Source organism: Leiobunum rupestre, chromosome 5 (genome assembly GCF_980474605.1).
Source record: "Leiobunum rupestre chromosome 5, qqLeiRupe1.1.hap1, whole genome shotgun sequence".
NCBI lineage: Eukaryota > Metazoa > Arthropoda > Arachnida > Opiliones > Sclerosomatidae > Leiobunum > Leiobunum rupestre.
Genome location: NC_143388.1, coordinates 17,383,254 through 17,406,976, shown reverse-complemented (window position 1 = coordinate 17,406,976; position 23,723 = coordinate 17,383,254). Strand labels below are relative to the sequence as shown.

The 23,723-nt window shown below is 40.5% G+C and overlaps 3 protein-coding genes across 5 annotated transcripts in view; 2 read left to right on the top strand and 1 right to left on the bottom strand.

Moving 5' to 3' along the window:
• Positions 1-900: 900 nt before the first annotated feature.
• On the top strand, positions 901-3,476 carry LOC149943674 (uncharacterized). The gene is made up of 3 exons (XM_090176140.1): positions 901-1,670; positions 1,725-2,089; positions 2,209-3,476. The coding sequence occupies exons 1-3, from the start codon at positions 901-903 to the stop codon at positions 3,474-3,476; spliced, it is 2,403 nt and encodes an 800-aa protein (XP_090032266.1).
• Positions 3,477-6,433: 2,957 nt separating this feature from the next.
• wol (Dolichyl-phosphate beta-glucosyltransferase wollknaeuel) lies at positions 6,434-11,006 on the top strand. 2 transcript variants are annotated; one of them, XM_090174318.1, is made up of 8 exons: positions 6,434-6,589; positions 7,051-7,222; positions 7,413-7,459; positions 7,523-7,684; positions 7,759-7,929; positions 7,992-8,143; positions 8,212-8,297; positions 10,623-11,006. In XM_090174318.1, exons 1-8 carry the CDS (start codon positions 6,524-6,526, stop codon positions 10,742-10,744), a joined length of 978 nt encoding a protein of 325 aa, XP_090030444.1. In that variant the 5' UTR covers positions 6,434-6,523; the 3' UTR covers positions 10,745-11,006. The 2 variants fall into 2 exon arrangements, with proteins under 2 accessions (XP_090030444.1, XP_090030445.1); XM_090174319.1 differs by lacking the exon at positions 7,051-7,222.
• LOC149943672 (rho GTPase-activating protein 6-like) overlaps positions 10,967-23,723 on the bottom strand; it is a 62,452-nt gene continuing 49,695 nt past the window's right edge. For both annotated transcript variants that reach the window (XM_090174317.1, XM_090174316.1), the window contains exons 3-11: positions 20,957-21,107; positions 20,787-20,885; positions 19,310-19,506; positions 18,623-18,794; positions 18,492-18,547; positions 14,336-14,486; positions 14,092-14,240; positions 12,659-12,942; positions 10,967-11,845 (exon numbers count right to left, since the gene is read on the bottom strand). In XM_090174317.1, coding sequence (XP_090030443.1) covers positions 11,257-11,845; positions 12,659-12,942; positions 14,092-14,240; positions 14,336-14,486; positions 18,492-18,547; positions 18,623-18,794; positions 19,310-19,506; positions 20,787-20,885; positions 20,957-21,107 — 1,848 coding nt within the window. In that variant the 3' untranslated portion in view covers positions 10,967-11,256. The remainder of the gene's footprint in view (positions 11,846-12,658; positions 12,943-14,091; positions 14,241-14,335; positions 14,487-18,491; positions 18,548-18,622; positions 18,795-19,309; positions 19,507-20,786; positions 20,886-20,956; positions 21,108-23,723) is intronic.

Here is a 23,723-nt window from a genome sequence, read left to right as displayed (position 1 = left end):
AGAGTGGCCTCCCCTCCTTCGTAAAATATTTTCGGCTCCCACACGACAGACCCTCTGCTTCCGGACGCCCGCGCCCATTTAAAGTACTACTCTTAAATGGGACTCAAAAGTCGAAATTAATTCAATATATCTCCTACCACCGTCAAGACCGCACCTTCCCACTTCAAACTCGCCCCGATCGGACGAAGCGACAGCAGACTCTTTATCAGACTGCGTTCGAAGAACTCAAATCGTGCCTGCAAAATGGAGAATCGGATCTCTGTATTCGAAACTACAAGGTTGTCCAGGTCACCATGAGGTTCCCTCCCGCCTTGCCAAATCAATCTCACTCCCCCTCCGAATACGCTTCCCGCTATACTACGAACACTGAGCGACCCCTGTTACACTCTGACTCCGCAACCTCTTCGCGTGCCATGGGAAATCAGTTACAGCAGTCAACCTACGCCGGTTCCCTTCGTGCACCGGAAAATTCCACGCATCCTATCCCTCCGTTTCTCCATGCACCATACTCTCAAGCTCACTACAATACTGTTCTACATGGCACCCACACTCCTACACTCAGTTCCTCCGAATTCACGTATCCCACATTCCCGGCTGTATTCCCTTCGTCTACAGAGCGTTCTCATTCGTCACATCAACCAAACAATCATTATTCCCCCCCTGGGCAAATTCCCTGCCCGCCTCAACACGCCGGCTCCCAGCACTCTTCACCAAACCAGTATATATCGCCGAACTACATACCTTTGGGGTCAAATTAACGATACTGACCGTCTCACCCCTCACCTCCTGCCGCTACCCTACTACCCACCACTTTACGTACAACCACCTCACCATTACATACCTTGCCGCCCTCCTGTCTCCTCCTCAACGCCCGTAGCCTTCGCACTCAAGAAATCTGCGATGAACTCTATTTACGACACTAAACTTATCTCAATCACCGAAACTTGGTTTAAAGATGACCTCCCTGATGCTGAACTAGCTCTTCCCTCATATGTACTATACCGCTCGGATCATCCGACTTCCACGTCCGGGGGAGATACCACCATCTACGTCTCCTATGATTATCGATCGTGCCCAGTTCCTGATGTATTGTTATCGAATTCCTGCTCATCTTGCAAAATGAAACCTTATAATGGCCTTGACTACACTGCTATTGAGCTCCACACTCGGTCGGCCTCCTTTTTGGTCATGTGCGTCTATCACTCTGGCTCGTTCAATAACAAACCGGACCTTCTACACCTTTTACAGCACGTTAACAACTATGCATCCTCAAAACATTTATGCCTGCTTTTAATGGGTGACTTCAACTATGCCACTATAAACTGGTCCAACCCTCAACTACCACAGACCACTGCGCAAGCAGACGACGACATCCTTGATGTATTAGCGCTGCAGGGTCTTCACCAATTTGTATCCGTCGCCACTCAGTTTTCTAAACATAACGACAACACTTTGGACCTGGTGCTCTCAAATGATCCACTGCTCGTCTATGATGTGCAATGTGTCTCCCCTCTGGGCAAGAGTGACCACCAGGCGGTCTCTTTTAAGCTGCGTCTTCCACTTCCCAACCCCCAACTCCCTGTTGCGCGAGTGGATTACTTCAACTCTGACTTCGGAAATCTGAATGCCCATCTCCCCGGCCTCGACTGGCCCACTGTCTTTCACTCTCGGTCTGTCTCGGAATGCTAGGATATTTTTTGCACTGAACTACTTTCTGCCGCTAGCCAACTTCTCCGCATTAAGAGGTCTGGTGTTCGAAAATTTCCGTCGAAAGAGCTCCGTCTTGCCAAAGCCGCCAAGGAAAAGACTTGGAAAACTTTCAAAAAACGCAGGAAGCTACAATCCACCGATCTCGCCACTCTTCATGATAACTACAAAAAGGCAAGAAATCATCTTTCGCACCTGTCCCGCAAAGCCAGACAAAATGTTGAATCCGTCACTGTCGAAAATATGAAAACAAACCCTAAAGCGTTTTTCAAGTTTATCAATTCGAAGCGCAAGTCAAAACCTGTGGTTCAATGCCTTCGACTGCATGACAAACCAATCACTGCTGATAACGACATTACGGATGCGCGCCTACTTTGTATCTGTATTTACTCCATCACAAGAACCAATACCATCTCCCACTGACAAGGCTAGCGAAGCAGTCTTTTCCCCAGATGACTCTTTCCAAGTTTCCTATGTTGACGTACTGAAAAAATTTAAAAGGCCTAAATTCAGCTAAGGCACCTGGCCCTGAGAACATTCACCCCAACCTTTTAAAATGTACTGCAACCAGTATTGCCGGCCCTTTGACGTACATATTCAACTTAAGTTTGAGCACGGGTCATGTTCCCGAAGACTGGCGCACGGCCTACGTCACTCCTATCCCAAAGAAAGGGGACCCAACCAAACCGCAAAATTACCGGCCCATCAGTCTTACTAGTCAGGTGGTCAAACTCCTAGAATCACTTGTCAAAGACGTTCTACTGCAAAACCTGATGGCTTCGTCATTTTTCTCGAAAAATCAACACGGCTTTCTACCCAAACGGTCTTGTACCACGAACCTTTTGGAAGCATCAAACTCCTGGACCTCTGCCCTGGAATCTGGGCACGCCGTTGACGTGATTTACCTCGACATACAGAAGGCCTTCGATACCGTCCCCCATCACCAACTTTTCCGGAGTCTCCAGGCAGCGGATATCTTAGGCTACCCCGTTCGCTGGATACAGGCCTTCCTGACCCAACGTTCTCAACGAGTTGTCATTAGAGGTGCTAAGTCCTCTTCTCGTCCTGTTACCAGTGGGGTGCCGCAAGGCTCGGTATTGGCCCCCCTGCTCTTCGCCATTTACGTCAATAGTCTACCAGCTTCTGTCCACCATGCCCTAGTCAGTTTATTCGCTGACGACACAAAACTCATCCACGTGCTCTCGACCAGCACATCCCACGTTGAACTCCAGTCTGACCTATTCAGGGTAGAAGCCTGGGCAGCTGAGGCTGGCCTCTCGTTCAATGCAGCCAAATCAAACGTTCTTCATCTTGGCAAAAACAACTCTCGTCACATTTATTATCTGGGTGGACAAGTCATACCACCAACGAGCTACATCCGAGATCTTGGGGTTCACATTGATGAGAAGCTGTCCTTCTCCGATCACTGCCGCATTGTGGCCAAAAAGATAAACATGTTTACTGACATGACCCGGAGGACTTTTCACTTCAAGTCCCCGAAACTGATCAAGACTCTCTTCAAAACCTTTATCCTTCCACTACTGGACTTCGCGTCACCAATTTGGTCCCCACATTTCAAGAAGGACATTACCCTCATAAACAAATCGTTAAATAGGCTCTTTAAGCTTGTCCCTCAGCTGCGCGATGTCTCGGCTGACGATCGCCGACAGTTCCTTTCCATTCCCACGCTACAAGAAAGACATCAAGCAAATGACCTAACCGAACTATTATCGATTGTGTCAGGCTCCAGTTTCTTTCATGAAAGATAATTTTTCGAGGGTCCACATTTGACTTCCACCCGCGGACACAACAAAAAACTATTCCTACCTCGCGTTAACACTTCATACCGCCAGCGCCATTTTACACACCGCACCCTCTCCATTTGGAATTCCCTCCCTCGCGACTTAGTGTCTCTACCCTCAAAACATTCCTTCGCCCGTACCCTACGCTCCTATCTTACCCCCTCCTGTGCTTAACGTTTTACTATATTCATGTTGGTTTTTTTTGTTTTTGTTTTTTTTTAATAATATCTCAAACGTTTGTATCTTCTATAGAATCCTTGGTTAAATGATGGCGAACGCTCCTTGTAATAAGAAACAAATAACGAAATACGTTCTAAGCTTATTTAACGCCAAAAATTCCACGTATTTCGTTATTTGTTCGTATTAAAAATATCATATTATTAATCCAAGATTTAACAACAGTAATCGGGTTTTTCCGTTTCAAAATACGAGCGTTGACAACGCAAACTTATTATATTATTAAGTTAATGTTAATAATTTTAATATTATTTTTGAATGTTATAAAGCAATAAACGGTTTTTCAAGACGATTTTATATTACATTTAAGTTCATATAAACGGGAAAATTTGTATGTTGAATATTTCTTATATCGTTTGATAGGTTGATTCGCTCGCGTTCTACCAAGGATTCTTTATAAAGAATCCTTGGTTCTACATGTCGAACAGTCTCATCGGTGTCGTGTTTTCTTTTCAAAGCATTGATACTGGTCTTTTGGATTTATTCCTTACGGCAGTCAATATGAACTTAAATTGAAGTGACCCAATATTCCGACTTTCTCATCATTTTGTCTCACACATCCTTCACAATAGCTTCATTTTCAAGCGAGTTATTGCAAAAATAACAAGAGTTAGCTGGGTGGTAAATTTTAAACGCGGTTACATGAAGAGCGGCGGATGCGTTTTAAGTCAACGAAGGCGCAAAATTGTAAGACGCGTTTCAGGTACAACGTTTAAACCGTGATTACGACACAAAGATTGCTCGTATGTAAAATGTTCATAGAACATTTGTTGTAGGAAATAGCCGGACCCTAATGTTCATACTCGGGTTTATAGCCGTACATACAATACTAACGTAGATATTCGCGATAAACTATTACTGTGCACCGGTCTTCCCCATAACCATTGCTCGTAAAACAACTATTTCTAACAGTAACCTGTGAAAAGATATGTTTTTGTTTGAGTAATTACTCCTTAAATATTTAATTACGGAATTTTGAACCATTCTTCATTTTTTATTTCTATGATTTGAAAGAAACGAGTTTTCTAGTGCGTTCTTAGCGATTGGAAATTATGGTAAAAAGAAAACTATTTCTAACCCTAACCTGTGAAAAGATGTTTTCTTTTGAGTATGTACTCTTACACGATTTGATTACTTTAATTAAACATAAGTTACTTTAAAGATGTAAAAAAAACCGCGTTATCGTCGAGCTAAAGTCGGCCATTTAATTTTAGGCGAAATAGTGTTAGTTCACCAGTTTGGCACCGATGGCGTAACTTTCGTTGCCAGCCAAACGAAAAGCATGGGCCAAAGGCAGGGTTTTTTAAAAGTTCTAATCGGAACCCGCGACAAAATAGTTGATTTTATAAAATGTCTTTACGCTTGCCCAACTTGTTGAAATGTTGCCCTGGAATAGTTCAGTCAATGCCTAAGAATGAGTTCATAAGCTCTTTAGTGGGAGAGAAAACGGATCCACAGCTGAAGCGGGGAGACAACATTTCAACAAGATGGCCAAGGTTATTTTATAAAAAGAACTATTTCAAAAATCGTTCTTGTTTGTTATCCGATTTCTATGGGTTTTGTGGGATTTTTCACTTTTTGGGAGATTTTCGATCGCCAGTTCAAAATACCCACGAAAATGTTTCTAAAGAAATATTGATACTGCATTCCGAGGAAAAAGAAAGTACCCCCTTCCACCTGTTCGGCTCGATAACGGTCCTAAATTTTACTTTTCATTCTCATAAGCCACTGTACCCAGTGACTACCCACCCATAAAGAACGCAAGACGTCGCGAGCCGCAAGGAAGAACGGGGGGGATCATGACGTGCGCCAAGTTCCAAGAAAGGCGAAAGGTCGCTGCTGCGGTTGCAGCTGACCTTCGCATTTCTTGGAATTCGTCCACAGTCTTATCTCCGAAACAACTTGGGAGTAGAGAAAAACGAAGCTGTCCATTGTCCAATTTGAAGAGGAGCAAGGGTCAAATGGGAGTGGGGGGGGGTGCGCATTCAGAGGCTTAAGCTATCGTAACGTTACTGTGGAATGCATATTGCATTTTGAGATCTAGCTTTGAGGCCAATAATATCAAGCCAAAACCCCGACATTTCGATCTCCACAATTCAAAAATGTATAATGAATAAAATGGTAGAGTTGCTACCTATAGATAAGCAAGGAGGATAAAGTAAACTAGTTCTTTAAATATGACATTGATAATTTTTCCAAAAAGTAAAAATAAATAAAATACAAAACAAAAAAAACCTAATTTTTTCATGAATGTATAGGGGTTGTGGCCATAGAAATCTCATAGGTAACTACAATGCTGCCGTGTAACTGGCAATTAGGCCAAACGCCGTGGCAGACGATAGCCAGATCTCAGCCAATCAGAGCTCAAAGAGTGGTTCTGCCAAGAATTTAATGTCACCAGAGAGAATGACGTCACTTATCTCCCGCTATAGTAGCGGATCCAAGGAGGATTATTATCCTCCTTGGCGGAACCACTCTACGGCCTCTCATTGGCTGAAGGTTCAAGGCGAACTGGCGTCAAGCTCGGCCGTAGGCGGCAGCATTCTAGTTACCTATGAGATTTCTATGGTTGTGGCTTTTGGGCGGTTTTTCACCGAAACTGTGGGATTTTTAACTTTCGAACATTGGCAACACTGACTCACGGACGAATGGGACTGGGACGACACCATGGACTAATTAATGACGACACTAACGGAAATTTTCGGCGTTCGTGGACGTGGTTATGGAAGAGTGCTTGTGAAATGACGAAAATAGTTAATTTTTAATGTTATATTACAATGGATTTAATAGGAGTTTTGCTTTTTCTTCTTTGTGTCATCTTTTTAATTTTACTTGCATTTGTGGTGAGAAAAATCTCTATTCTTTTAAGCTTAATAATGCACTTTTCATGTCAAGCCTTTGTCAAAAATGTCAAATGTGACTGTCAAAAGCGGTTTCTGGTTTTACGTATCCTATTTACACAGTTACTAGTGATTGGGTCATAAATTACATTTAGGTGAAAGTCAAAAGGACATTGAATACGATTTCTAAATTTAGCAAATATTTGAAAATACTTTGATTCGTTATCATTTTAATCTATTTTTGAATAAGAAAAATAATAGTGTACAATTAAGGGGATTGTTAATTTTCTTGAATTGTTGGATGGGTTTCCTTAGGTTGTTATGTAACACTTGCAAAGTATCCTTAAACAATGTCAGAAATTTAATTTTTGTGATACATTAGAAGGACAAATATTTTGTATTAATTGAAACTTTTGGCTACTGTTTGATAGTGTTGGATTTTTAGTTTACCTTTTTGTTTATAGATAGTGATTTACATCACCAGCAATGCCAAACCAGATATAGTTCGATTCGAAGACGAGAAATATTTTTCCAATCCAGCAATTTCCGAAGGAAAAGAACTGTTTCCAGATCTTTTCCAAAAACCATCTGTGTTCTTAACAGTAGTTGTACCATCATATAATGAGGAAGCGAGATGTATGTTGAATTTACTTAAAAATAATGTAAGAAAGGCTTGCAACAAAAATAAAACAAAGGCTTGCGTGAAATAATTTGGAAGGACCAGTTACAGAAATGTATAAATAAAGCGTGTTAATATATTATAACATTGGGTTTGAGAGTCTGCTAACCTTAAACCATTAATAATGTTAATTTATTTTTCTTACAGTACCAAAAATGTTGGATGAGTCTATCGGGTATTTGGAAAATAGAAAAGTACATTTACTGATTTTTATTTAATGATTTTGGTGAAATATTGTAAATTAATTTATGTTTCAGCAAAAGGATCCGAGCTTCACGTATGAGATAATAGTCGTTGATGATGGTAGTCGAGATTCAACGACAGATGTTGGCCACACTTACACAAAAAAATACGGAGCAAATAAAGTCCGTGTACTGAAATTAGTGAAAAATAGAGGAAAAGGTGGCGCTGTTCGTTTGGTACATCAAATTGTATATGTTATATGAATGTTCAAAGCTCTTGGATTATTAACTATTCTATCATTAAAATATAGGGTGTCCTTAGTGCACGTGGTGCAAATATTCTATTTGCTGATGCTGATGGGGCCACAAAATTCTCAGATCTTGAAAAATTAGAAGAAAGTATGAAAGATTTAACAGATAAGACTGATTCTGTGGTTGTTGTGGGGTCCAGGGCACATCTTGAAAAAGAAGCAGTTGCAATGGTAACTTTTTCATTTTTAGCTTTAACGATTCTAATTTAATAATATTAAATTTGTAATTTCAGCGGTCCTTCTTCCGAACCATTCTTATGTATGGTTTTCATTTTCTAGTCAGTATGTTTGGAGTGAAAGGCATAAGAGACACTCAGTGTGGCTTTAAATTAACCACCCGCAAAGCTGCCAGGCTAATATATCCTTCACTACATGTTGAAAGATGGTATTTAGCATCATTTTCTTTACATTGATTGCAAATATTGAACAATGACATAAATTTTGTTTAATCAGGGCATTCGATGTTGAGCTTTTGTACATTGCCAAGCAACTACAAATGCCAATCAGTGAAGTAGCTGTCAATTGGACTGAGATTGAAGGTACAAAACTTTCCATTTTGGGAATATAACTCTGGGGGCTAAAATAAGGATTTTTTAGAACTTCCTAAAAAAAAATAACGGCGAGCGAGCCGCTATATACAAACTAAACCCCCAAAATATAAAAGGGCTGAAAATAAGTAACTGATAGCGTTTTACATTTGATTGCTCAAGAATCACCTCCGAATCTGTCTATGACGTCATAGATCTCGCCCCAATCGACTAGAGTAAAACCGCAAATTTAACATTCCATGAACATATTTCCGCGCTTTGTGGTTTTTCGTCTGCTTGTAATTTGAATTTTTGCGTTTTGGGTCTGCCAAAAATCGAAAAGGAACACGCAAAAATTTGCTCCGATCTCGATCTCAATCCGTTGATCTGTCGAAATCGGCAGATCGGTTTTGGGCGATCTCGGAGCACTCAAGAGCTGGAAATTGAACACACGAAACGTGATTGGAGCAGATCCAAGCACGCAAATCGAACATAAAATATTGATCAGAGTGATCTAGAGCGTTTGAGAGTAGTCAAATGGAAAATGCTATTAGTTCAGCAAAATTGGCTGTGTTTTTTGATATGTGCCGGAAAGACCCATCGACCGCGACATCTCCCATGAGGTCATCAGCTATTTTAAATTTTTCATTCTTTTTAGAAATAAATAATACTGCCTAAATCCGATTTTAGAACTGAAAATCGGAATTTTAGAACTGCCCACTATTTTAGGCCCTGATTTATAACTTCTAGTCTCCCTCAAACTGTTCCATTATTTACTTCTCCCTATTGTGGCTTTTGACATTTTCATGGCTGCTTTGTGGTTTGTTGGGAAGTTAATCCATAGAGTTGTTGTAATCTTCTGTAAAGAAAATGTTCGAGGTTATTTTCCATTAGATATGAGCATTTGAATATTAGAATAGCGTTTATGATTTACATTATTTGGGTTGTCATTGTATTTTATCTGTGTATAAGTGCAACACTCATAATTACTTTAAAATGGTTTTGTTTAAATTTGCACTTACATTGCAAAGGTCCAAAAACGAAGTTTTGCAGTAGGGGTGGGGAGTGAGAATAACAGTAAGATTGAGGTTGGTTTACGTGGCTGGGAGCATGAAGAATTTTTAAGGAGTCGTATGGTATTAAAATTTTAAAGGGTGTAGGAAACAATGAGCTAAGTAAAAAAAATATGCTAACACGCACTAGGACTTGTTGCTGTGATACCAGTGTTAAAATGGGGCCCAATGAAGCGACGACAAACCCACCGCTTAATCTTCTGGTCAAGTTGAAAAGATTCCTTGCAGTAAGATTGTTTGCTTGGTAGTTAAATAATATTGTTTTATACATAATTAAGACGTTTAAGGATATCAAAGGCCTAGCTTTTAAGGTTATAAACCGGGTGCGGGTGGGGGGTGCATGTGAGAAAGTATTGATAATTACTAACCCTATAATTGAATCACAACATCAAATCGATTATTTTGAACCATCTGAAGGTTATTATATTGACGTGTTCATTATGAAGACAAAATTTAAAGCCCCGTTGATTTCTTTTTCTTACAATACCTTGTTACTTTGCGAACTTGACGCACCTCAGTGCCCTCTTTTGAAGTCTACCCCATTCTTTCAAATTTCATTGGACGAAACTTTACGCTGAACGTTTTACGCGCGGAGGGGAGAGACAATTTCGGTATTTTCCCCTTCCGACGGCAGCAGGCGCTAAAGCGTCTAGCCATGGTCTAGCCAATGAAAATTGTACGCAAAAAAATGCATGACTTTTGACGGGTTGCGTTCTCCTTGTGTGGGATGCCGTGTTTGTTGTGTTTGTTGCTCCTAGATGACACCAAATATGAATATAAACCTCATACCCTAGATTCTAAATTAGCCCCTTCCTTCCGGAACTCCGAAAAAGTTGATCCATAGTTACCATGTTAACCAACAACAGCAACCAATGGAGGCATATTTTTTGGAGGTCACGTGTAGAACAATCTCCATTTTTTACTTTGACGGGGAGTTTATGGAAACATCTAATACAGGGTTTGGCAGTTGCCACAGTGCCTGGAAAAGTTAGGGAATTTTAAGAACTAATAAAATCCGTCATGGAAAAGGCAGGGAATTAAATTTTGGTTGCAATTTGATAATGTTTTCTAAAATATAGGTTAAAAATAAGTTAGGGGAAAGTCAGGGAATTTGAATCAGAAAAATCTGTGGTAATCCTGTAGTAGATGACAATTTCTTCTGAGCTTGGTTGGTGCATTTCTGTTTGATTTTTCTTTGCGGTTGAATAGTAGTGAATAAATCATAACCATTTTGAAAATTTACATAATCTGGGACTGGTTTTAGGGTCCAAAGTGGTGCCTTTTTGGAGTTGGCTGGAAATGCTTCAAGACCTGCTCCTGATCTGGTTGAAATACCTCATTGGAGCCTGGAAAATTGTGGCATCCGAATCTCTCAGTGACTTATAATACTTCCAAACTATAGATCGTTAATATTATAATTTAAGGGGACTGGGAATTTATTACGATTTTCTTTTGGCCGGCGAAAAGCTTCGAAGCTTGGCTTTTTTTTTTCGTCTTAAATTTTTTAAAGGTGATATAAACGGAAGTAGACGATCACGTTAATTTACTTCTTACTAAATTTAAAGCGCAATTTGCAGCTTTAAAAAAAACGCACGTTCCATTTTTTACACTGAGGCCAGAAAAGCTTTTATTTTCGATGTGTTTTTCTTTGGTTGTTTTTTGTAAAATATTTAAAAAGTGCCCAGTGTCGGCGTTATATATTATAATTTTTGAGTTAAAATGAATAAAAATTAATTACAAAATGGAGTAAAACCTCTTAATGCCGATATATAAGTAGCTTCCACAAAGTTTACCACGTCACACGTTAAATATATATTTTTTTAAATAATATTGTACAATAACGATATATATAAATACACGTATGTACACGAACGTAGGCGATTTATTTTTTAAGTTTTTTAGTTGAGAGTTCCTTGTTCGGTGTATTCGGACGCGATGATTTCCCACCTTTTCCAACGCTCGTTTTGAAACCTGACGGCCGACGCGCTATTGTTCCCCTTGGACTTCCGGCGTATGGAGGTGTCCGACGTAATGAGAATGGAGGTTAAATTTTTAGCCGCCGCGATGGGGGCCGTTTGACTAGCTAAAGGCCGTTCCGGAGAATAGTCCCTGTCCTCCGTGGCCTTGGGGTGCAGAAGGGCCGACGTGGACGCGCTCTTCTCAATCATGTTTTTGCGTTCGTTCACTTTGATCGAGTATCGGATGCGCGGTTCGCGTCTTTGCGGTTTGCTGGGAGGCGTCCCCCCGCCCGAGTCTTCCTCGCGTGGTTCCACTCTGGGGCTGTTCTTGTCGCCGCCGCGGTTCCAGAAGTGACTGGTTCTCTTGACGGAGCTGCCGCGCTGCATTTTGTCCGGCGCGCTTCTGCTGGGAGAGTCTTCGGCCAGCGTCAAAGGGCGCACGCAATCGACGTCGTTCACCGATATTCCCGGGATGTTTTTGTTGGCCGATTCGATCAGCCGGTTGTCCACGCTGTGGTCTGTTTCATTTCTGTCGTGTAAATAAAAAAATTCATTAAGCAATATAAGGTTAATTCGTGTGACGTCACAAGAGGAGCCCGTCTCGACGCCATGGCATGCTCGACCTCGTCACAAACAGGGTTACCAGATAAAAATTTTAAGGCCCGCCCAATAAATACATCTACTTTTTCTATTCCCAAAAATATGGTTTGTAAATTGGTGATATCCAAATTCCCCAAAGTGTCGTTGTTCCGTGGAAGGGTCACAGGGGTTCCCAGAGTTTGCAGTGTGGCCAACATTTTGTTACTGTACGATTTTTCGCGTTTCCGATTTGACGTCAAGATGGGCATTCGATGCTTACCAAAAAAACCATCTCGGAGAGAAGGTTTTTTTGATGTCTTGACGTCAAACGCGTCGGTGTTTACAGTTCAGCTTACGGATGAGTTCAAATTATACAACTGTAGTTTTAATCAACAATTCAACTGGTTTGGTCAAAGGCCTATCATTTAATTGGAATGCTTCAGCTACTACAATGGCCATTTTCGTTTTTTTAATAAAAGACTGACCGTTGCAACAATAAGGAATATCGTCGTCAACAATTTTGGCATTTACCAACTCATTAATCATTGAAAATAATATTTTTCGCTTCCTCTGATTTTCGGGCCCCGTAACATTTATAACCGCCATCTTTAAAAACAGCGCTGACTAGAAATAACACCGTTCAGTACCTTCGTACGTCACTATGACGGCAAGCGCTCATCAAACCAACATCAAGTAAAACCGATTTTTCCCAGATTTGCGTTACTGAACATAGTTTAAATTTTCACCCTATTTGTTAACTTACTCGAGTTGATTATGAAACCTCCATTTCATGACCGCGTCTAGGGCTTCCGGGTCTTCGATTTGCAGGCGTCTGTAAATGGCATCCATGTCCTCAGCGGGTACCTCGAACAGCTTCTTGTGGTTTTCGATGATGTTCCTGACGACTAGGATGACGTCGCATCTTTCTTCCGCGCGGGCGTTGTTCTCCACCAGAAACTCTTTCCCTTTGACGGTTGGCGACACACGCAGGATATTGGGACCGAACAAAGTCGCCAGATTTTGAGCGTCCATGCGATTTCCAACCAACTAAATCGAGTACAATGAAAAACGTTAAAAACAACGTTTGAAAAGGTTCAAGCGTAAGTTTATAATTAAGCTTCATTAGTTCTTTCCTATCTAACGCGTGTTCAATAGTTGATTTTATAACTATTAAAATTATAACTGTTAAAATGTTGCTCTTACGTCACAAGACACGGCTTTATTAGTATACTCTTCTAACGCGCACTAGAAAAAAGCTATATTCCTCTGGCGACTGTAGCGCGCGCTCGTAGACTGGTAAAAGTAAGAGCCACATTTAAACAAGAAGGCCACGTTACTTTATAAAAAGAACTATTATTATTGACCACCATTTCCATATTGACCACACATTATTAGGCCTAATAAATAAATTTTTAGTGCACTTTCGCTTCGCAGCGAGAGGAGCCGGGTTCGATCCCAGTTGGTGACACTGGGTGAGAACTCGGAATAACTCCCGCCTTGGGTTTTTCAAGTTCTCTCCCCACTGGTTAAAGGGGTTTGCCACCGAGTTCATCGGTTGCCCTTTTCCATAAAAAATTTGTTGAAGTTAATGGTAATAGTGAGTGTAGGGAGCTGTTGGCTCGCGTGGCTTGAAGGGCTTGCCACCACCCTCCTACGCAGTATAACCTGTTCGCCTTAATAGTCCCTTCAATAAAACATCTTCAAGGAAATCGCCAAGAAGTAATATATCCGAGAGCCAGGACCGGCAAGCTACTGTTTATATAGTACTTGTTGAAATAATGTAAAATTTTCCCTTATACGGTATGCAACAAGTTTTTCCTTTTAACCAGGTAGCTTTTTTGACGACGTTTTATTTACAAGTGAAAAGTTTCCATTATTTAAACAAGCACTATATAAACAGTGACTTGCAGGTCCTGGCTCTCGAAAATAATACTTGTTGGCAATTTCCTGGACGATGATTTATTGAAGCGCATATTAAAGGCAATTAAAGTCGGTAGCTGTTTTGGGTATTAGCTGATTAATTCCCTCAACGTAGCTATCTAATCATTATTTCGACTAACTGACAATTGGTTTTAGTTTTGCCGCTAGAGGCACATCTTTTTGAATATGACCTAAGGTTCTACTTCCATCCACACTTAGTCATTATTCTGACTAACTGACACACTTGTGGAATAGACTGATGATCCAAGTACTAACCATTTCCCCATCGGGACTTTTTCGGTCGACGGCATTCTCGACCACTTTGCCCAAAAAGTTGGCGAGAGCCCAAAGGGTGTCCCGGTTGAAGACGGGCAACAGCGAAACTAGTAACCTCTGCGTTTCCAGTTGCTGAGCCGCACGAAATCCTGCGAGGAAAGAAAAATGTCATCGGTTAATATTTTTATTTTTATTTTTGCGTCAGAGAGTAAAACGGATGTTCAGTATTTGGCTACAAACTCACTGAGGGTGTTGAGCAACGGCGCGTACAGATCTCGTGTCAGAAGTGGTTCCGGAAGATCTCGGAAATATTCCTTTAAAAGTTGGGCCACGTCATGAGGCTGCAAGTCAGAGCCCAGTTCCACGTCTTGCCCGCTATCGAAGTCCTCTCGCAACTGAAAATATTTACGAAATTTCTTTTATCTCGTGTCATAAATTGGGGACGTAATATCATATTTAGCTTAGCATTATTGCATTTGAACAAAAATTCGTGTATTTCTGATATAATTATCACTGACAAAATACTGATTTAGAATGCGCGCTTGGTTCTTTAGCAATAGGCCCTTCTATAAAACATTGCCAATAAGTAATATATCCGAGAGCCAGGTGGTGCTTGTTGAAATAATGAAAACTTTTCACCTGTACGGTATACAACAAGTGTTTCCTTAGAACCAGGTACCTTTTTTTGACGTATTAAAGCTTAGCAGAAACACGACATACTGTTTACAGGTGAAAAGTTTCCATTATTTCAACAAGCGTCAAATAAACAGTAACTTGTAGGTCCTGGCTTTCGGAAATATTACTTCTTGGCGATTTCCTTGAAGATGTTTTATTTACTTCAGGGCCTATAGCGCCACGGTGTCTGATATTGGAAAGATTTTGACCGAAATATTGAACACTGTCTTCTTTAACTAACGTTTTTACGCACACGCTTTATATTTTGGTGAATTAATTTCGCGATTATCTCGGTACGAGTGCTGGTGTGAGATGAAATTTTAAAAATAGGGTGGTTGTTTATGATTTAGTTTATTTGTCCAAGGGCAGGCATAAAAGCCCCCATGAAATCTGAGAAGCATACACCGCATCACCGCTGAAATTTTATGATATTTAATTAGGCAATAACGTGGTATTATTATAGAATTCATTTTCAAAAAATCGCTGGAGTGTTTTCGGTTCTTCGAAATCCATGATTTATGTAAGACACTCAGTCATCCGTTCAAACTGCGGCTTCTTTTCGGAGTTAGTTAAAATTTCGCGGTTAAAGGGCTAAAATATCGCCTATTTCCCCCCTAGTAGCTATGGGTGGTATATTTTTTTAACGAGTTAAACTTTGGAACTAAATATAGTTTCTACAGCAGGTATTTCGCCCGCAGTGAGCTTGTAGCGGTTTCTTGGCCTCATTCCAATTAACTTTGAAACTCAATTGTTTTTAAAACATTTTACTGCCATCATTTTTCTTTCGCGGAGTTAGCTAATGGGTAACCTAGATTTGCATTTATTTAATATTTTAATTCAATTAAAAAATGAGGTCATGACTTTCGTGTCTAATATTAGGGGGGAAATTTGATTTCTTTTGATTTGGGGTAACTAAAATAGCTGAATTTATACATTTTGTGTATTTTTAAGGTGTAGCAACTAATTTTGGCATGAACAATAGTTGCTTATAACTTTCCAAAAACAAACAGACCATTTAAAACTGAATAATATTTTACAATTTAAGAAACATTTATAGATTAAAATTGTATAATTTTGGACAGGTTTTATGTCACTTTCAGATTAGGTAAGAACTTTTTTCCATCGTTTGAAAGGGACAGTTGGTTGAGCGGGGCAGTTAAATACCTTTGAAAGAGATAGTTAGCTAAGAACCCGTTACAGTGCACTGTTTGAAAGGGACAGTTAGCTAAGAACCTTTGACAGTGCACTGTTTGAAAGGGACAGTTAGCTAAGAACCTTTGACATTGCACTGTTTGAAAGGGACAGTTAGCTGAGAACCTTTTACGTTGCATTGTTTGAAAGGGACAGTTAGCTGAGAACCTTTGACAGTGCACTGTGTGAAAGGGACAGTTAGCTGAGAACCTTTTACGTTGCATTGTTTGAAAGGGACAGTTAGCTAAGAACCTTTGACAGTGCACTGTTTGAAAGGGACAGTTAGCTAAGAACCTTTGACAGTACACTGTGTGAAAGGGACAGTTAGCTGAGAACCTTTGACAGTGCACTGTGTGAAAGGGACAGTTAGCTAAGAACCTTTTAAATTGCACTGTTTGAAAGGGACAGTTAGCTGAGAACCTTTTACGTTGCACTGTTTGAAAGGGACAGCTAGCTAAGAATATTTGAGATTGCACTGTTTGAAAGGGACAGTTAACTGAGAACCTTTTACGTTGCATTGTTTGAAAGAATCAGATAAGAACCTTTTCTGTTTCATTGTTCGTAGGGAATTGCTTTCGTTTGATAGTTTATAAAGAAAAGAAAAGATCCTCTCTCTTAGTGATCGGGTATGTATGAGTCCTTCGAGGAGGATGAAATCGTTCCGCAAAAACCGCTATTCCTTAGGAACGATCTGTATTTAGCCCTATAGTCACCCCTGCCGCGTCAATCGTATTAAATTTCATAACTTTGGCAACGAGCCGCGGCTAGTGGAGGGTAATGCTCACTTCCTAGAAACGGTTAGCACCGCATTCATCATTGTAATTACAACTTTTCTCGTTTTGAATCTGAAAGATCCCATTATTCGAGCTATTATTATGACGAAAGTGCCTCGTAAAAAACGTCCGCGCCCCCTACCAGGACGCCGCGTCAGTATCGTGTTCGTGACGCAAACCACGCCATCTCTGGGCCTTGTCTTTTCCGCTGACGCGCGGGAACCGTTATCTGGGACGCGTTTCAAAATAAACACTCACTTTCGCAGCCAGTCTTTTACCTTCTTTCAAATTTAGCGTCTTTTTACGAAGTCTCAGCAAAGGTTGCCCTCCCTCCACGCGCTTCCCCCCTTTTAGTTTCATCCGCCCAAAATATTTGACGCTTTTACTAGACAAGATGGCGTCTTCTCGAAGCAGACACGCGCGTTTTGACGCGGTGTCTATTGACTGAGATAAGCGTTAAAAGGAAATATTTTTAAGAGTATTCCTTGTAAAATGATTATTACAAAACATAAGTTTATAATTATTATTAACATAAGTGTGTCGGTTTATTTTTTACCGAAAGTCATAATAATCTAATCATAATAATCAGCTAAGCCAATACCATAAGTCTATAATATTGTTTCATAAGTTTGTCACTTTGTGTAATATTTTACTGAGAGCTAGTTACGGAGTGACGTCATCACAAGAAGAGAATCTCCCCCTAGCGAGGCGCTGTCAAAGGCTACGTGTGCCGCGTGAGCAAGTGGATGCAAAAACAGCGACGATGCCCGTAATGCAGTTTATCTTGTGAATAGCTCTAAGTAAAACTTTTGCATGTGAAGAATAGGAAGTGTCACACTAATGTAACAATATTATACACTTATGCTAAAATCAAAGGCACCACCCTAGACCGAAGTCATCTAGCGACATTGAATGCCATTAATTCAGGTGGCCGGGTTACAATGCTCAGAACGGTATTTTAAAGCCCTTCATGCCACGCGAGCCAATAGCTCCCTACTCTTACTATTACCGTTAAGGGGGAAGACTACAGTGGCCATTGTCTACTTTCGCGCTATTTCAAGCTGAAATCTTTTAATTTTGTATTTTAACTTAAAAAAATTAATATTTACGTGTAAAACAGCCTCTTGTTTAGTGATTAAAATAATTTTGACAATTTTTACGTTTTAATTCGGACCCGGCAGCTAAACAAGTTGGGCAAGCGCCCAAACTACCCTTTAGTTAGGACCTTATATCTCGTTAACTATTAATATTATAATTATCAAAATTATTTTAAGCACTAGAGGAAGGTTCAGCCTAATAAGAAAAATATAATCCAATTATGTAATTGTTAAAACAGAAACGCTCAGCTTGAACGAAAAAGAGGCTTTTACTGTATTCTTCCCCCTTAACCTCAACAAATCTTTATAGAATGGACACACGTTTTTGTTGGACTTCACAGCAAGTTATTAAGATTAAAACGTGATCTTTGTCGCCATAGGCAGCCGTTCCGAGGAATTGGACCGACGCGTGATAATTCTTTTTTTAAATGCGTATTTTTCTTGGTAAACGCGCTTCTCTTCTTTTGGTATGACGTCAATGCTAAGTCACTCCACACGGAGCTGTCGGTATTTATCACGACTAACTGGCACACTTATAGAATTTTAATTAAAGGCTTATAGTAGTTACTACCATAAGCCTACTAGTACGAAGAAGAACCGATTTAAGGCACTTAAAAAACGGATCGTAAAATATGAAAGATAATATATGAAACCTCGTTCTTACCTGTCGTACCCTCTTTTTGGAGCTACTGACTCTGAACAGCCCCAAAGTATTGAGACCTATTCGAAAATGAACGCGGAAGCCAATTTTTAGTGACCCGAATCTTTGACGCTTAAAATGACGCTGGCGCCTACCATAATTTTCAAGATGCCTTAAGCAAGACTTGATGACGTGAGGAACTTGGGGACCACTGCCGTACAGTAAGGACCTGAACAGCGGCCTGTCGTCTCCCGTGCTTAAATTCTCCATCAAGCCTCCGTCCGAATGAGGCCGTAAACTGGGCAGCGACTCCGACGAACCCGACTCCTAACAACGGATTGGACATTTGTAATGGTTATTAGGGTTCGAAAGATTGACACTTCGTATGACCAAAGATAATATAGACCTGTCACCACGTACCCTATAGATTCGAAATAACAGCCTCGCACGTAGTCAATTCACTCTTTTTCGCGGTATTTTCCTGGGCGCGTCCATGTTGGGTTTTCCCCCTTTCAGCCCCATCCTCCATTATGGATACCCAAAGAGCGGATGCTAGACTCCCCGCTGAGGGCAGAGGCAATGGCCGTCGAGCGGGAGGCAAGTAAGAGGGGTCAAATAAAGGCGCGAAAAAGAGTGTATAGCGTTTACCGACTTCTTGCCGGAACTCCGAAAATATTAGCTACTTAGTAACCATGATAACCAACTACAGCAACTGATTTTTCGGAGGTGACATGCCGGAAGTGGGTAATCGCTTCGTTACAAAACCGTCAATAGAAAAGCTCTTGGAATTCGAATCTAGGGTTGGGAGTTCTAGAATCTAGATTATCTTTGGTATGACGCACTTTGTTTTTGAATTCCGTTCCATCCATGGCGTCGTTTAGACTCTCGCTTCTTCTGCCCGCGACCAACGCTTCCGTGTGCAGCCTCGATTGGTCTTGGAACGGCGGCAGGAAACTCCCGGATCGCTGCCTGGACACTCGGTCATTCTGGATACACTTGCTCAGCGGAATTCCAAAAACTCGGCTGGCTTCCGTTGATTCTGCCATAATGACAACGTAAAGTGGTGGTTAAGTTAAGAACGTGTTTGAATTCGTATTTGACAAGGGAGAAGATCCTTTTACAGGAGAAACGCCATTAGAGGTAGATTTTTAAATACCCCAAGTGTTAAGAGATAGCAGCAGCTCCGGACGTAAAATTTAAAATTTTGTAAAATCCACGAAAAATATAAATTCCCTTGTTTATTAAAGGGAATATAACCTCAGGTATTTGGTGTCGAACACCAACGTTTGCAGCTTTGGCTTTAGAAATGTTTGGCGCCACTGTACAGGGTAATTTGAAAAATTGAAGGGGTCTTCCATAAAGTTGATTTCTTTCGATTTGATTTTTTGTTTATATTTTTTAGGTAACGTGTAGTTTAAAATCGCTTAAAATAGGGTTGCAAGTACATTTTGTAATAATTCAGTAATCATTTCTTTTCCTCATTGGCGCCAACTATTAAATAAAATGATTAAAATCTAATCTCAAAGGGCTTTGTTTCCCCGTAAGCAATAGGCGCTTAAATAAACCCTTCTCTGACGGTCTTGCCCCCCTGTTGAAAAATGCTGCCAGATCTATGCGTAGAAAATTCTCAGCCATAGACAAACCATTTATATGTGAATCACAGCAGCACAAACTCTATAATCGGTTATGGATGATCTTTCATTTAAAGGACTGTTATTGAATCGGTCTACTGCAGGGTGATAAATAAGGATTTTTTTAAAACTGGACCTGTGGCCAGTAGAGCCTAGGTAGTTTAATTAAAAAACTGGCCACTGGTCACTTACCATTTTTAACCAGGGCCGTGCTTAGAGGTCTCGCGGCCCCGGGCGAAATGCATGGGCGAAACTGACAATTGTGAGTGTAGCGGCCCTGGGTGACGGCCCGGCTAACCACCCCCTAAGCACGGCCCTGCAAATAATATATTCTTGACAATATGTGCTATAGACCCGACCCGAACATCCTACTGAGAGAGAGACTGTTTATATTTCTTTTTGCTAACTGCTAAATTCGCTTCTTCTATACTGTGTGTAGAGTGCAGAGTAGACCCATACACACAATTGACACAAGGCTAAGCACACAGCATAGAAGCAAAGACCAAACAATTTTAGGGATTAATATAGTATTTTTTTAATGAACTAAAATTATGAAGGGAAAAAACTTGGAATTAATTAAGTGGTCAACAGGCCCACTAACACCCCAAGCATTTAATTTTTAAACTGGTGATTGGCCTGTGATAGTGCCTTATTTCTCACACTGGTCTACTGAAAGCAGGGTTCGTACCTTTCTCCTTCTGGCCTTTGCCCTCGAAAATGCTAGTAGTGGCCGCTTTCCTTCGCAGAAGGGCCGGTCTCCGTTTGGGTTTCTCAACACTGGATACTTCTGCGCTCATCACAAAATTTATATTAGTTTTCACGTGACACTTTCGTAAGTTTTTTTTTCGTTTGTTTTACCTTTGGGAATGTCGCAGTTGAAACCCAACGTTTTCAACTTGGCTAAAGCTACTTGTTGGTAGGCTGCCCTCTCGATTTCCGACAGTTGCAGCAAATTGACGGGCTCTAACGTCACCCTTTGACTGTACGTTGATTTCCAACGACAATTCCCCTGAAATCGGACAGATCAGGAAATTAATTTACAGAGATACGGAACAAAATAAATGTCATCTGTAGGGTGGCTAGTCAATGAAGTTATTTTTAATTCGTAACCTATTATCGACACAAAACGAATTTTTGACTTAAAGAGAGTATGAACTAAATTGAAAAATCGTCTGCTAACACGCCCTGAGAATTGCTTTTAACGTATTTAGCACCAATCAACCGTAACTTATGCTAAACCTGATGGAAGAAATGTGAAATTCGTTGATCCAGAATAATTATGGAAATTCATACCCCCTTTAAAGATACGCGAGTTATCCTTATAGTTTTTGCTATTTTTCAAATTTTTCTTGGTGTTCCCAAGAATGTATTGAAGCTACTAAGAATATTTCAGCATAGCATTAACCCCTGGTACCATCCTCACAGCTTTTGTGGAGAAAGTTCGTCTGCATTTAAGGCGCATTCAAGGTTATACCATATACCAAACTTGAATGGGAAAGCGGACGAATTTAAGCTACAAAGGCTGCGAGGATGGGAATCAGAATCCTGTACTCCAATATTCTTAGTAACTTCAATACATTCTTGGTGTTCCTAGTAAATTCTGCTCCATTTCATCAAATATGATCTGCAGGGGCCCTTTTTACGCCACTGCCAGATCGCTAGGCTTAAACCTGTTTCAGGGTAAGCCAGGGTCACACTAGAGCTTAAAACCCAGTTTAGGTCGGTTTGAATGCCAGTTTCGACCGCCGACGATAATTCTTGGGTTCACACGTGCGAAATCGCTTCACCCCGGTTCGCTTATAGCCAAGGCTTAACGTCATTTTAAATTATGCCCAGAATTTGGAAAATACTAAAATGTATCCCAAAACAAATAGTTAATCATGTTTACTATACATACAGTAATATTATTTGAGATTATTTAGAATTTTATTCCGATTATTTTGGAAAATACGAGCAATATTATTTGCCCGCCTGGTCGTTTTGAAAGCGATTCTAAGCGAACCGACTTGGACGAGTTGCTTCCCGAACCAACACGAAGCGATTTCTTACGTTGGTTTTGAAAACTAGTTATCTAAAACGAAGTGATTTTATGGGTAAGTGTGAATCTGGCTTTAGTGCAGCTACCGTGTCAAACTGCTTCTTGGGACCAATAACCATTGCCGTTCAACGAAAATTTCGAATTATTGTCCATCGCCCTGCGTTTTCGAATAAATACGCTAGTCCAAGCAGTTGATATAGAAACTTTTTGGCCCAGAGCGCCATCCCCGAGAAAACTCTTTGCAGATACACGCGTTTAACGTACGAAGGGTAGTGTGGTTTTACGTTTCAGGCTAATCGTAGCTGTAAGTTTCTGAAAAAATGTTCGTCATTCACTTTGCCAATAAAACCTTCGCGTCGCTTATTTTTAGCCGTGAAATGGGGTTCTTTGTCTCGACCTGGCGTTGTAATTCATTTGGAAGCGTCATTTCTTTTCCCCGGGCCGCGCTCCGTTCGTGACCCCTGACTTTGTCAGTCGAGAGAGGATCGCGCTATAGGGTTTCCCCTCGTGTCACTTCCTGGTGTTTCCCTGGTGACGCACCCTGCCCCAGATCGCGGATGGGAGATGACGCCTATGACGCCTCCGTTTGTTTCCACGGAACTCGTACTTAATGTGGAACAGCGCGCATTCCGTCTTGAAGAATGGCCGATTTGCCTTCGCGCCATTTTATTTATATTTTAAACAGGGTCGTTAACCTTCCGTTATTGCACCGTAGCATCGTCGCTAATGCTGAGCGTATTTGCCACGCTATGGCCTTCCATTTATGGTCTTACCGATTGGAAGGTCTTCCGCGAGTATTTGCGGCGCCACCTAATGCCTCGTGTGACGCCATAGCTGTGACTTTAATAGTGGCCGCCATTACTGTCTTCGAGTGTTGTTAACTTACAAGGAGACTACCCGAGGTGGTTATCACCGATTTTGTTGAAACTCGGCGGTTAGGTAGACCTAGAGATACGAATCGGTAATTTACCCTGGTAATTTACGCGGTAAATTACCCTGGTAACAGTAATTTACAATTCTCTCAGGTAAATTACGAAAATGGTAATTACCCTGGTAATTACCAGGGTAATTACCATGGTAATTTACCATCGTATTCGTGTTTCACTGTTTCTCAATTTTCTTTGATCTTTCTGGCTAAAATGTACCTAAAATACGTCGCACAAGATTACAAAACTCAAAACCTAACGTTATTCGCGTTTTAGTGTATTTTTTAGGGTTGTTAATTTTCCGGAAAAATAAAATGCGGAAAAATTTCCAGAAAAATTTCCGCAAATCGGAAAAATAAAAAATTTAAACATAAATTTCTTTTCAAGGGTTTTTAATGTTTTAAACTTTTTATCGATTTAAAATGACTAATATCAGTCAACATACTACAAAACATAAATAGTGTTACATTTCAACCAGTTTAAACTAGTCTATAGGTTTAGTTTTACTTTTAGATTAGAAAAAATGAGGTGAAAATGCCGCTTTATTTAAATTTGCAAACAATATATTAGACAAATCATGGAATGAAAACGTTTTTAATATTTTTCGGAAAAATACGGAAAATTTTCCGACTTACAACACTAGTATTTTTGCATCGTTTAA